We start from the raw sequence: 14,265 nt of genomic DNA on the forward strand, positions 1-14,265 counted from the left end.
CAACAACAAAATCAGGGACACATTGACAGATGCAGCTTTTCTTTTTGAAATAAGGAGTCTGCGCCTGGAGTTTTGTCGAAACGAAGCTTCTTCTACTAACAGTTTTTATTAAATAAACACACACAGCAGTTTTCTACAGAAGTCTTTAGAAATCTTCCCTATCAGCTCTAGGTCTCTCTCCCACTGTCTGACCAGATCGTTATTAATGAAATTGTTGCTGGCTATCTCCAGCCACAGATCTTAAACACAGAGCATGTGATACCATTTCTAGCCAGGAGCTTAGGGGATGCTGCTAGCATTCATTTGTCTACAGACAGCAATATCAGGTGGTTCAGGCTTTATATTTTGCTCTCCTGCTTGACCTCAGTTTTAAATCTTTGTTTCCTATTCTTGCATGTGTCACTCTGGGGAACATGGTTTAAAGCTAGGCTTAACACTGTCACTAGAAACATCTACTCAAGGGATCGGGGAGAGGCACTTGCAGTGCAGTGGCACCAATGAGCATACTGTCTCCAGGAGGTCTGCCCTTATGTAAGTGGCCCAGCAAATTGGCATTCAACCACCTTTGGATTGCCACCTATGGCAATCAAAAGCATTTACCCCTCTAGAAATACCAAACTAGGTTTGATCAAGAAAACTCTAAGAGAAGGAGTTCACCTTGCTCCTCCTGCTTAGGGTTTTTAGCCATGAGAACAGAAACCTCCACCAAATCTCACCCTCGTGAGAAAATGTCTCCTTTCATAGAATCATAGAATGGTTTGGCTTGGAAGGGATCTTTAAAGATCATCTAGTCCAACCCCTTTGCCATGGGCAGGGACATCTTTTGCTAGATCAGGTTGCTCAAAGCCCTGTCCAACCTGACTTTGAACACTGCCAATGATAAGGCACCTACAACTTATCTGGGCAACTTGTTCCAGTGTCTCACCACCCTCATAATTTCCTCCAAACCCAGGTTCCCCGAAACAAGTTGCCTTTTCCATCACGGAGTTTTTGTTTTGGTTTTGTTTTTTTAACCAAAGCCTATTTATAGTCTGGCTTCCTCTGCTGAAACTAGATTCAAGGCAAATTCTTGAGTTCTGGGCCCAGCGATGCTGAGTCAGCTCTGTTGGCCAGCACATCTTTCTATCACCAGGGCAATACCAAGCCATGTTACAAGAACCAACCATTCTGGAAATAGCTGTCTTATGACTCAGTTACAATAATGTCCTTCACTATACCAGCTCCACACGGGGTTACTGAAGCATGCCCCAGAGCAGCAGCAAACAGCCTGCAGCCTCCCATTCCCACAGCATCATTCAATGAAACCTCAGCTCCTGCTTACTCCTGGGTAGAGGCTGCTTGAAGACGTGAGAAAAAAATAAACTACTTTTTTTCCTCCAACAAAAGATAGCTCCTCCTGGCATAAATCCCAGTATCATATAGCTTTCTTTTCCTTCCAAAAAGCTATTTTAAAAAATCAGCAGCATCATTTACCCCTCAAGACATCCCAAGAGTTTCAGATGCACATCAGTGCCAAGTAAAAGAGGACTGAGTTGGGAGGTAGAGGAGGCAATGCAAATCTAAGGTGGCGCCAGGCCCATAATCCCAGCTAGCACCAACTTGATATTTCTTCTGCCTTGCTACAGGCATTCCACAGGGCCACCTGAGGCTTTTGCAAGGAATAGGGCAGTCATAGCAGCTGGGACCTCATTGGATCTGTTATGCTTTAGCCAGCTAAGGATCTGACACAGCACCCACCCCAGACAGGAGCAACAAGCTGAAGTACTCAGATTCACTCACCCAGGGGACTCTAACATAGAGGTGGATGTCTGATTCAAGCACGTACTCTTTAACTCATGTGCCTTGCAAGCCCAGAAGCACGGTATTTGTGCATGCCATTGGGAAACTATGCATGGAAACAGGAGCTAAGTGTGCAATTATTCATATCTCATGCAAAAGAAGTTTCACAATCTTCTTGATAATCAAACTTATCCTGGTTCTTTTCACTGAGGCAACAAGAGAGTTTTCCCTAAAGTGTAAGAGAGGCATGCAAGGCAGGAGTGACTAGAAAACAAGGAACACGAAACTGGGATCAGCAATGCGTACAGACATGTTTTCTACATCTGAGATACCATTCAGCAGTAAACCAGTATAGAAATCAAACACTTCTAGAAATTCTCCAGACTCATGTCAGGATAAACAGAAGAATTCAGGTAACAGGCACTGCAAACAGTCATGTATCTGCATCTGTATTCCTGTCCGTGAGAGACAGAGATGACAATCAGGCAAGACCAGGGACAGATGCAGCACAAGACTGGCCAGGAGCAGGACAGGCACAGAACAAGCATAAGGAGAGAAGTCATGGAAAAGATATCGATATGTACTCAACATCTTTCCTTACGACACTCATTTCCTTATGTAGGAAAGCCCCAAAGTTAAGAGACTGACTGTTCCTACAACCTCCAGTCTCAGCGTCTGCTAGACAGAGAGCTCAGATGCAAAGTAAATGTCACAGTATTGATCCCACACAAGCTCTCAGCTTGAAGAGTCAAGTGTTAATCCCGGGAAGTGTGCACAGTCTAAACATTTCAGCCTTAGCTGAGCAGCCAGATGACCTAAATACTGTTTCCCCAGCTGTTTACATGACCTTTGGCAAGTCCACTCCACCTGTGCTCTCCTCTGTTAGACAGCACTTGGTCCCGGTACTGTCTCTGATGACACGTCTATGCAGTGCCTGGTCTATGGCAGACCCAGTTCTTAGCACCCAGCATTGCCAAAGGTCCATCACTGGCAGGGACTCGCTACAACTTTAAGTTGTAGAAGTGCAAGGTCATCCAAGGCATTCACAAGACCCTGGACAGACAGTAGCTGTTGGCTGAGGGCCTTCACCAGTAGCACCTGGTTCTCTTTAGAGTAAGGAAGAGCTGGAAAGGGGAAAAACCAAACAGGAGCATACTGGCCACCAACATAAGGGACAAAACATTGGTCCTGATCCAAGGACCAAAAAGTACCCAAGAGTAACACGTCTCCTTGTGCCTGTTAGTCAAGCTGTACCAGTTCCTTAGCCTATTGGACAAACTCCAGCTGCAACACGGTGGTGCTGAAACTGTGCATCATGAGCTGCACCAACTGGTCCCATCCTCCTCCCGTCCTACACAGCACAGAATATTAGGCTGCCAAGGCAGGAGAACTAGATGGTCATGGTGGGGACGGTCACCATTTCAAGGTGTGTCCCCCTCCGTGTAACCTCTGGTACTTGCTTCTACCCTGAGGGCAGAGGGGCGAGTCAGGATGCCCATCCATCTGGCTGTAGCTGCCATCCAAAGGTCAGGGATTCTCTGAGAACTTTGGAAAGCCCAGGTGGTTTACAGACCCTTTGGGAAGATACCAAGCACTTCTGCAATTGCACCAAGCCCCACATCATATTCCAAAGACACAAGCTCACTTGGGACACCGTACCACATGGCATTACACAGCTAATGTGCTTACTGCTCAGTAAAGCAATTCTAATTCTTACTCCACTGAACAAAACAGGTAGAAATACCAGTCATTAGAGCAGCTACCTTCGACAGTGACAGCTGGCCAGTCAAAGAGAAGCGTAGGGACTCTATTGGAGGATTACTTTTCTGTAACAACAAATACATAAACAAGGAAGCCTTTTTTAAATAAATCCATGATGCCCAGTTAGGTACAAGAATGAAACATGACTCATGATTGCAAACTATTTATTGCTCTGTGGTAACTTGTCTAACTAAAGGCCTTGCTAAAGAGGAAAACAAACAGTAGCCTCTGGCAGACAGTCCTAATTCCATAGGAGCTGCTATACATGCAGATAGCCATAAAACAGGAAGACAAACCAAGAAAACCCACTTTCCTATGTCAGCACAAAGCTGTCATCTTTCAGCTCAGAACAGCTTCTTCCTCTCTGCAAAGTTACCTGAAGCCATGAGCTTTTCCATAGTTAGTTGGATGGATAAGTTTCCAGAAACCTGGGTAATAATAAAAAAGTATTGTATTGCTCTTTCATTGTAGCAGAATTATTACAACCCTTCCAGCTCTGAAAATGACATGAAAATTTGTCTGAGTTGGAGCAGAGAAGTGGTACCAGTGAGATAAGCATGAACTTAATTGCATGAGTCTTTTGGGCTGCAGAACAGCCCAGATGGGGAACGGCACAGAGGTCTACAGTGCTTGACTGCAGGAGGACGGTCACTTTTACCAGGGCTCTTCCAAATACTCTGAGCAGGGTGGCACAACCCCAGCTGCAATTCTGGGGCCTTCTTCCCACTCCTTGGCAAGCTATGTCAGATGCATCCAGTCAGTGGATCAGAGGAATCCGATAGCCAGAGGCATCTGGCACATGGAGACATGAAAGAGGGGCAAGGATCAGAGCTATAGACAGACGAGTAACTCACTGTAGGAGGATGGAGAGCAGAAATCAACTAGATTTTCTTTCTTAATGCACAAGACATTTTTGTGGCCAAGACCAGTCACCCCCCATCACCCAAATGGGTTTTATGGGTACCTCCTGAGAAAGCCAACATTTGATTTGAAAGGGCTGGGAAAGTCTTTCCTCAAACACAGGCCGTGTGGGAGAAGATGACAAGGGACAGCCAGCACATGAGCAACTCTGAAGAGCAGAGCAAGTCTTGGCCCAGTTTTCCCCGCATTCCTATCCCTCCCAGTTCTCAAATCCCCCATTGAGATAGCAGCATAGACCAGACAGCCCATCAGCAACCCACCTTTGCTGTACAAGCAATAACGAGTCACTCCAACACTGACCCTGGAGACAGTGCAAACCAGGAAGAGGTGACCTTCCTTCTGCAGCCACATGAGATTGGTGACCCTCTCCTTGCCTTTGATCGCCCTTCTCACAGCATCACGTTGGCCGTATCCAACCTCTCCCTTCAGCAACTAAATGGGGACAGCAAGGACCTGTCCCACTGGGCTGGAAGCCACCTGCAATCGCAAGGCACATCTGCTACATAACAAACCCAATTGCCCAGAGACATGGTGCCAGAGAAAGAAAGGCACCTTGTCCCACAGCGTTGCAGTGAATCGTACCATTATATCCTGCTCCCGTGACACACTCCCTATCAGCACTGGGAGGGATTTTGTGACTAGTTGCCTCGATGCAACTAGGAAATGAACAGCATTCCTGTTTTACGGAGGCAGAGATGGTAGGATTTTGCTGAATTCACAGCCTCCCCAAACTGTCTTGTATCTTAAACATGGATGCATCCTTTCCTAACCCCACAAAGTACCCAAGCAATAAAATTTGGAGAGAGACGCTGCCATGCACTGAACATCACCCCATTTCCAAAGCTGTAACCCCCTGATCTTCATCATGGCACAGAGCCAAATCTTTTGCAGTAGCACCACAATCTCCCGCAAGACCACTTCAACAGCAGTTTAGTAGCATTTCCCGGCAGCCGAACTCCACCTGAGCAAAAATTTCATCTTACCATGGGTTGAGCTGTCAGCCAGGATATGTAGCCATGTGAATGGAAAGAGCTGGTCATGAAAGCTGCCTGCTCTAACTTTTCAGCTACTTTATTTACTCACTTTAAGGGGAGGGGGAAAAAAAAAAATTCAAGGACGTAATGTTCCTCTCCCAAGGTGCACTGCAAAACATTCTTGGTAGACATGGAAACCCCTGGCAGGCTGCCATCGCTTGGCCAGTCTCCACATTAACGTTTCAGCAAGCAAACTCAATACTTGAATGGCTTTTAGAGAATTTAAAGGGGAACGGCAGCTGTGGATGGGCGATGCGGCTGCCGCTCCCCATAGGCAAGTGTTAGGGGTGTTCCTGACTTTGCCTTCAGCTCTGTGGGGAAGCTTGTTGTGCTTCTGTGGTGCACAGGGCAAGCAAGTTACGACGGAGCCATCTGAAAACAAATGCAGCCTCCGCACTTCTCCTACAAAGGAGGTTTCCTAGCCACAGTCTTCAGAGACTGAAGGCAACCTTCAAATACCTAAAAGGGAGCTACAAAGATGAAGGGAAAAATGTTTCATAATGGTCTGGGGATTAAACTGCAGCTAAAGGTATTTAAGAAGATCCATTCCTCCCTTCTCCTGGCTTCTCCCCTCTTCTGGCTTCCAGGTCTCCTCCCCTGCCCTGGGGCTGCCTCCTCTTTGCTCATGGTTGGGCTGAAGAGCAATAGAGAACTGGAAGCCTGGTATCCCTGGAAATCTCCAGACACCCAGGAGACCAGGCAAGCACATAGGTTTGGGACCTCACTGTTCTGGGGGAAGAGCGAGGAGAGCAGAGAAAGCCTGGAAGTGATTGCTGGAGTGCATGGGGGCTCTGGGAATGGTTGGACAGAGATGATCCCACACTTCAGCAGGAAAGGAGACCCTCCATCTTCCCCCAAATCCCTTATTCCCACTCATTCAGGAATATGTATTCTGCATGGCAAAGGGTTATTTCTCTCCAAACACTGTAACCCTGCACAGTGCCCATCACCGCAGCTTCAAGGTGCTTCGAAGCACATGGACGAAAAGAATCAACGTGCGCCCAGCAGAACAAGCAGTGTAACAGAGATGTGACATGCACAAAAGTTACCCACCGGGTCAGTCTCGGATTTCCGTCAACAGTGTCAGCAAACAGTTTTACGACACGTAAGTGAGCATGAGCACACGCAAGACACACAACTTCTCTCTTCAGGAGGCTTCTCACAAAAGACGTTTGCATTAGAAATCTCTGTTAAGAAATCCCTGTTAAGAAATCCCAGCTACTTGGCAGATATTGATATCAATAAAGACAGAGTAAAGCAAGGAGACTCACTTCCCTGCTCTCTTCTTAGGTGCTCAGTTCATTTCCAGGGAGACCAGACCTTGAGTCCCCCGCCGCTCTTCGTCCATTTGCCCATCAGCCCAAATGCGGGCAGACAGCAAGGGTGAGGAAGATGAGGCAGGCAAGAGCCACATCCCCTTTCAGTGGTTTGACCCTTGGGGCTCTTGCTGCCACGCTGAGCAAACTCGCACGGTTCAGGACCACGGCGTTCTCCCAAACAGCATTGTCGTGCTTTTGCATAGCAGTAACGCCAGCACTGCCGTGATTGGTAAGGTGACACGTTTAGCAAGAGCCACATTTCATTTATTTCCCAAGACGATGCAAAGGCACAAGCTATAAATAGGAAGCTGACAAGTTTAACAGCGCCTGTAGTTTCACTAAGAGATGGTGGTCATCCACTGATCAGTGAGTACATAACAGTATGTGCAATGTGGCCTATGAGTAACCTTATCCGGTGAGGGGTCATTGCTGGTAGGTCTGCATATGGGAAAAGACAACTATTTCCCCTCCCTCTGCAAAGCCCACTTCCTCACTGTTGCTAAATTCAGAAGTTTTGCAACACTTTTTTTTCTCTCTACAAAATATCCAGCTCGAGGGATCAGGTCAGTAGATGCTGACCTGAAATTAGAAGTAGATGCTTGCATATAAAGAGTTTGTTTGTCCTCCTTGTCATGAAAGAAAATTAAAAGGGAAAAAAAAAAAAAAAAGAACTCGGAAAGCTCAAAGGAATAGAGGGCCAACATGAAAACTTATAATTTTAAATCCCAGCAGGAGGTTCTGCTCTGACCTACTCCAAGTATTTTCAAATTGTCTGAAATGAAGTTACAAAGTGCTGAAAGGTCTGGAGCCTGCAGGAATCCACATTTTTTTTCCCCTGAAAACTAAAGGAGGCACTCGGCTTCAGTGACCCATATATAGAATAAGAAATCTGGAGGTTGGGAAAAAAAAAATTGATCAGGTTTGTCAGAGCTATTTTTGCATAGCTCTTGGCACAAACGTTTTCCAGCAGAGGTTTGATGCCATGGCAGGCCTGGTTCATGAGCTCACAGAGAGGAGATAGCTCCCTATCAGCTGCAGGAAAGTCACAGTCTAACTTGCTCAATGCATTAAAAAACAAAATAAACCTCAAAAAACCGACACCTCTTGAGAACCCGCAAATAAAAGGATAGGAGCAGTGTTGAACTCCGGCCCATGGGCAAAGCACTAATAATAAACTGCACTCTGGAAATAGCAACCCAGAGGCTTGGGGAGCTGATACCGTGTTTGACCCAGGGCACAGCAGGTGCATTTCCACAAGCTCCTCTTAAGCAGACTAGTGCTTAGACAATGTTTTCTAAAAGGAAGCAGTCCCATAAGCAGCAGAACTGACAGCCCAGTTTGCCGTGGATTTATGCCCTGTGCTTGCATTCACTGGTGTCTAGCAAGCTGCAGGCATAAACCAAAGCTCCCCATGGCTTGGCTGGTCATAACATCTCTGCCCAGCACGGATCCTCTAGTGTCCAGCAAAAATTGTCCACATACTGTCCTTCTTCCTTCCATGGGGACTCCAAGTGGTTTAACTTTTCACCCAATGGCATACTTTTTTAAATGAAATGCACAGAAATTCAATATCTCCCAGACCTTTATCCCTTTGGCCAATTTCAGCTGAATTAAAACAGCAGCAAAGTTTTAGAAATCCAGAAGAGGGAAGGTAGGGCAAAAGGAGGATGAGAGGGGCAAGCAAAGTATCATGTCCAAAAGCCCCATTTCCTCAAGAAATCAAGCTGAAAAACATTAAAACCAGCTCAGCAAACCACTGCTTAGGATATCAGAGCCCCAGACTGGCTTTTCATCAGGGAAAGGAGGACCAAGCTGCACAACTTCGGAGGCATATGCATAATTCCCTGCCTCGATGCTGCCACCGTCTGTTGTCTGCTGATGAGACCTCATAACAGAGCATCCTGCGTTCCCTTTCCACCGCACCCAATTCTTACACCGATTTTCTGAGCACACAGTTTCCCGTCGCGTCTTGCGTGGGAACACAGCAGCTAACAGTCACCATGGCAGTCTGCAGCAAGCACAAATGCAGCAGAGAACCGAATGACTGCTTTTCATCTGAAGCAATGCGCGTGTTGGCATCGTTCCACCCTCCTCTAATCTTCACAGTCTAATCAGTAATGCAAACCTTAAAGCTGGCCTGCCTATTTAAGCTTGTAAAATATTAATTTGCTAGGGAGCTATTTTTCTTGAAACTGTGCTTATGTCTCTAAAAGTGCTAGAACACAGTAGCAGAAGTGACTAGATCCTCCCAGATCTCATTGCTTGTTTTCTTGCCTAAAATCCCAGGCTTCTCCCAGTAACAAATACTACAAGAAATGATGGATATGGGACAATATAGTAAACCTGGTTCATCCAGTCACTCTCCTCCTGACTCATTTTTTCACCCTGTGGCCAAAGGTTTTGTTTGCTTCTTGGTGGAAGGACAGTCCAGCTTAGAGTCCCATGCCCCCTCAAAGCCCTCAAGATGTGTTTTCCCTACCCATCTGACTCAGATAATTTTCCTGAGCCCCTCGAGCAGAGCTCAGCTGGAGATGGTGGCCCTGCAGCTTTAGCTTCTACAGCCTGCTATGCACATGCTCTTCCCAGTTGCCTTCAGTTCCCTTCAGAGATCACGGAATCACAGAATCATATAGGTTGGAAAAGACCTTTAAGACCATCAAGTCCAACCGTTAACCCAGCGCTGCCAAGCCCACCACTACACCATGTCCCTAAGCACCACATCCACACGGCTTTTAAATACCTCCAGGGATGGTGACTCAACCACTTCCCTGGGCAGCCTGTTCCAATGCTTTACAACCCTTTCAGTGTAAAATTTCCTAATATCCAGTCTAAACCTCCCCTGGTGCAACTTGAGGCCATTTCCTCTTGTCCTATCACTTCTTACCTGGGAGAAGAGACCGACCCCCACCTCTCTACACCCTCCTTTCAGGTCGTTGTAGAGAGCGATGAGGTCTCCCCTCAGCCTCCTTTTCTCCAGGCTGAACAACCCCAGGTCCCTCAGCCGCTCCCCATCAGCCTTGTGCTCCAGACCCTTCCCCAGCTCCGTTGCCCTTCTCTGGACACGCTCCAGCCCCTCCATGTCTCTCTTGGAGTGAGGGGCCCAACACTGAACACAGCATTCGAGGTGCGGCCTCACCAGTGCCGAGCACAGGGGGAGGTCAGGTGAAGTTGCAGACTGTAGCAACACATCCACAAGATCCTTCAGGGATGAAAGATGCTTTTAAAATCCCAAGATGTCAAATACTCGTCTCTAGTAACACTGGACGCTGCTAGCATAGGGTAGCTATGATGCTGATGATGCATCAGCTTGGCTTACAGCCCTTTTTCATTAGGGGAAGAGAGTCCTCTCAACAGGCCAGGAGAAAAACAAGAACAAGAGAGCTGGAATCAGTCAGGCAGCTGTAAAAAAAAAAAAAAGCAAAGCTAGGGTCTTAATGAGTGAATCACCTTCCTTTGGGGGAGCAGCGAGAGCTCTGAGCGCTACTTTTCTCCCTGCATCCCCCCCTTCACGAAGCTTGGCTTGAAGAGCAGCAGAGCACTCTGTAAGCGACACCAGTCTAATTAATTAATGACTCCCCGGCGTCAGCTCTGTGGCTGCTGGATTAGAAAGGAAGGCAGTAAAGAAGGGCCAGGACAGCACGCGACTGCTTCTGGTAAATGCTGAACGCTGCTGAGAGCTGGCTGGGTTATTCATAACCTCCCCTGCTTTGGGCTACAGCGCAGAAGTCAGAGATATACTGGGAAGAGAAGATGGCGTGGGATCCACCCTTGCAGCATCCTGTCTCCTGGGTGAGGTCTTCCTCCCTCTTCTTGTCCTGCTTGAGAGCTGCCATGGCACAGTTAATCGAGGTAAGGAGAAACTTGCTTTACAGATGGGGGGTTTGGGGATGTCCAGGAATCATGTTTTTTTCCATGCATGTTACTGAGGGAGGACAGGTGGGGCAGAGAGCAGGGAATTTAAGGTGGCTCCAAGGAGTTAGAAGCTTCTTTGGGAGATGCTTGTTGCTTTCCACAAGCCCAGCACTAGAAAGAAGGCACTTTTATAATGCCAATAGCTGCTGCTGAGGACAGTCAGCACTTATGGGCTGCTTTAAGCCCCAGAGAGAACTTGACACAGTGCAAAGGGCCAAAGTCACAGCACAGCATTTTCTAGCCCAGTACTGTGTGTTCAACAAGTGCTCCTCATCAGAGGCCCAGGGAAAGAAGAGAAGGACCAGGCACGACCCAGGTGATCCTATCCCTGGACGTACCTGCCCAAGTTAAACGTTTGGGCTGCATTTTTCTACTTCTGCCTTCCCTCGTTTCCTCTAGTTCAGCAAAAATGTTAACTTTTGAGGTGATGCTCCTCACCCACAGCTCAGTTTCAGAGCTTTCCCCTGAGGATGACTATGCGCTCCCATGGCCCCAGCTCCATACAGCAAGGGTGGGATGAACCAGGAGGGAAGAGCAGCTTCACAACCCAGGACTAAGCCCTGGCAGCAGTTATGACTTACTGCCAGCAATTTCAGAAGTGAGAGTCCTATCTGGAAGGACAGCCCCCCAGAATTACAGCTGCCAAAAATTTGGCAGCCCAGCCATTTTCAACCTCTTCATCGCTTTTCCTAAGGTCTGAGCCACGTTAGAGGCAGCTGCTGTGTTGGTCCAGGGTCAGAGCCCCAGAGCTGCAGTGCCAATGAGCGGCGTGTTCTTGCAGCAGAGCTTGCTTTGCTCAGATTTCTGGGTTTAGCTAAACTGCATCTGTGCAGGCATAGCTGTGTTGAGGGCTCTGATGAGCTAGCATAAGAAATGATTTTTTTCAACATTTTAAAACTTTGCATCCCTGGCTGCCCTGCCCCTCACCTGGCCTTCCACCACGCCCAGTCTGATCTCCACAGCCTTTGGTCTGCAGATTTTAGCAGTTCATCACCAACACATCAGAGACAATGACAACTGTGCTGAGTTCACATCCCCACCCCGTGGTCCATCTTCTGCCCTGACCCTCTGGTTGTCTTAAAGTTACTTAATTCAGGATTTTCAAATGGGTCTACCAACCCATCCTATCTGACCACGATATAACATACCCAGCAAGGCAAACAGGAACCTAAAGCTCCTTTACAAACTCACACACACTCTGCCGTAGTCATTTTTCCAAGCTGTTCAGCCTACAGCAGCTCTCAAGGTGACAAGCGAGGCAGAACTTTCTCTTACAATGCACATTTCACAAAGCACGCTTCACTGAAGCCAGGGAGATATGCAGACGCAGCATCCACCCCACTAGGAAGATGTTCCCTTCCATTATGTTTCACAGATGCACATTTACAGGAATTGTCCTCATGCCAAAGCAAAACAAAGTTAAATGACAAAACTATGAAAACTGTTATAAAACAGGTGTAATTTTATGGTCTGCTTTACTTATACCAGACTTTCTTGAAAGCTTGTCTACTTCTTATAGCACGTCAGAGGGAGCAAATCTCATCTGGAAACACAAGCTGCACAACAGGTTAACTACCAGGTATCCAAAAAAGAGATTAGATGAACAGTCAGTTTCTGTATTTCTAAAAGCAGATGGATTACAGGCTGCTCCGAAGCTCTGCAAGGACTTTTTACTTCAAATAATTATACAATGTAGTTATCCTGATTAATTCAATTTATGCTAAGTCAGCCTACCAAAGCAAAAAGAGAAAAGGTCAAAGGGGCTGGACATCAGAGCGTTTCAACGAGCTCAAAAAAACCCGACCAAAACCGGAAAAACCACACAGTAAGGACAAGTAAAGAAACAAGAAGATGCTCTTGTTTAATGGTGTTCAAGTGTTTTCAAATGTGCAGATTCATGAGCACTTTCCACTTGGGAGTGAAGAGGCAATAAAAGCCTCTGAATATTGAATCTAATTGCATTGACAAAAAGCTTTGCTCTTTCATAGGCCTTTTGGAAGAATTCTCAGTCTCCCAGGTTGAATGTTAACTGTCCAAGGATTAGCAAGCTACCCTGGCACTGGGTACATTTGGAATTAGCTCTGTGGGCTGCTCTGGACACAGCCCCATTCAGTGTACCAGGAGCCCTTCTGTCAGGTGCACTGCAGAGACCTCCTGCACTTCACCCGGAGCTGTGGACTCTTCCCCGGGAGCGCCTTGCTCAAGTTCAACTGTAGTTTGTACAGGTTCGTGAAGATCACACGTGCACGTAGCTCTACCTAGATCACACCCACGTAGCTCTACCTAGGCACCCCTCGGTGCCTCCATATCCTGACCTTTAAAATGCATTCACGTGCTTAGTCATTACCAGGTGCTATTTAAACACCTAGAAGAATGGGAAAAATCTCTTTTCCATCATCACACTGAAGCTCTAGCACCAAGAAGACTGAAGAACAAGAGAGCACGGCTTTGGCTTTTTTTCCCCCTTTGCACAGGACTGCTTAGACAATGCATTTAGCTCCCGTAAAATAATACCCATTACATAAAATGCATATAGCACTGGCCCATTCCTTAGCTTTCCACCTTCCCCATCATTTGTCCAAGAGCCCCAGCTAGGATAAAGTATGCATTTCAAGAAGCAGGCAGCTTACACAGGGAAGGAGGGACAAGGCGATCGTACAGTTCATACTACTACTGGTCTTGTCCATCAGACCTTCTACGTGCCCAAGGGACACTCTGGAAACAGAATTAGGACAAGTTAGGGAGGGAGGAACATCGACATTTCCAGTGCCTCTAAAACAGAAATTTCCTTTTATAAAGGCCAATATAAACCCCATCACTTCTTAGATTTGGTCCTCTTTTAGGCCACGGCTGAAAATGAGCACCATAGTGTTTTATGACTATTTTGTAATCAGCTTAAGGAATAGTCTACTCTGCAGCATAACAGGAAAACCATCAGGACTTTGCTTTGGGAAAGCACAGGGAAATCTCTATGCTTAGTTGAGCCACTTTATTGATACCAAGGACTGATAAACCAGCTGGAATAGACCACATTTTCCCAGTCATCACCATGTGGTTCATTATTGAGTTCCTAATTAACATAATTATCTTCTCATTCCTATCCCAAGGCTTTTCTCAGCCGTCATTTGATTTACCTGGGTTTTCTCCTTTGTTATAAAGCTTTCTGTCTGTCTGCAGACCTCTAAAGGAGAGAATCAGGCTAGATAGAAACAAACAAAAAAAGCAGTCTGAAAACTGGACCTTGGCACTACCTACTGTTTTATAGCTGGGGTCCACCTCCTTTGGGTAGAGTTTAGGCCCATCAGCCCCATGGGTTATCACAGGGTGCTCTGACCCCAGGTGTATATATTCCTCATGGAGAAAATAATCAGGATAGCCTGCATCAAGTCAGCTCTTAAGAGACCTGAACTGCGTGTGAAGTTGGACACTGAGGTGGAAAGACACATCGTGTTTGGGATGTAGTGTGTGGTTTAGTCAATTATCCCCTTATTGAGTCAAATTCTGCATCTGTCAGACCTTTATTAAGCTCTTGGTCTCTA

General features: G+C 46.7%; 2 protein-coding genes across 2 annotated transcripts in view; one reads left to right on the forward strand and one right to left on the reverse strand.

The window, feature by feature from the left end:
- The window catches only part of ALS2CL (ALS2 C-terminal like), a 54,431-nt gene extending 48,970 nt beyond the window's left edge, over positions 1–5,461 (reverse strand). Inside the window, exon 1 of the mRNA XM_072854884.1 lies at positions 5,445–5,461. Within this exon, the coding sequence (XP_072710985.1) occupies positions 5,445–5,447 (3 nt within the window). The 5' untranslated portion in view covers positions 5,448–5,461. The remainder of the gene's footprint in view (positions 1–5,444) is intronic.
- A 4,817-nt stretch (positions 5,462–10,278) lies between these two features.
- TMIE (transmembrane inner ear) overlaps positions 10,279–14,265 on the forward strand; it is a 37,011-nt gene continuing 33,024 nt past the window's right edge. Inside the window, exon 1 of the mRNA XM_072851634.1 lies at positions 10,279–10,663. Within this exon, the coding sequence (XP_072707735.1) occupies positions 10,565–10,663 (99 nt within the window). The 5' untranslated portion in view covers positions 10,279–10,564. The remainder of the gene's footprint in view (positions 10,664–14,265) is intronic.

This window comes from Ciconia boyciana, chromosome 2, assembly GCF_034638445.1.
Source record: "Ciconia boyciana chromosome 2, ASM3463844v1, whole genome shotgun sequence".
NCBI lineage: Eukaryota > Metazoa > Chordata > Aves > Ciconiiformes > Ciconiidae > Ciconia > Ciconia boyciana.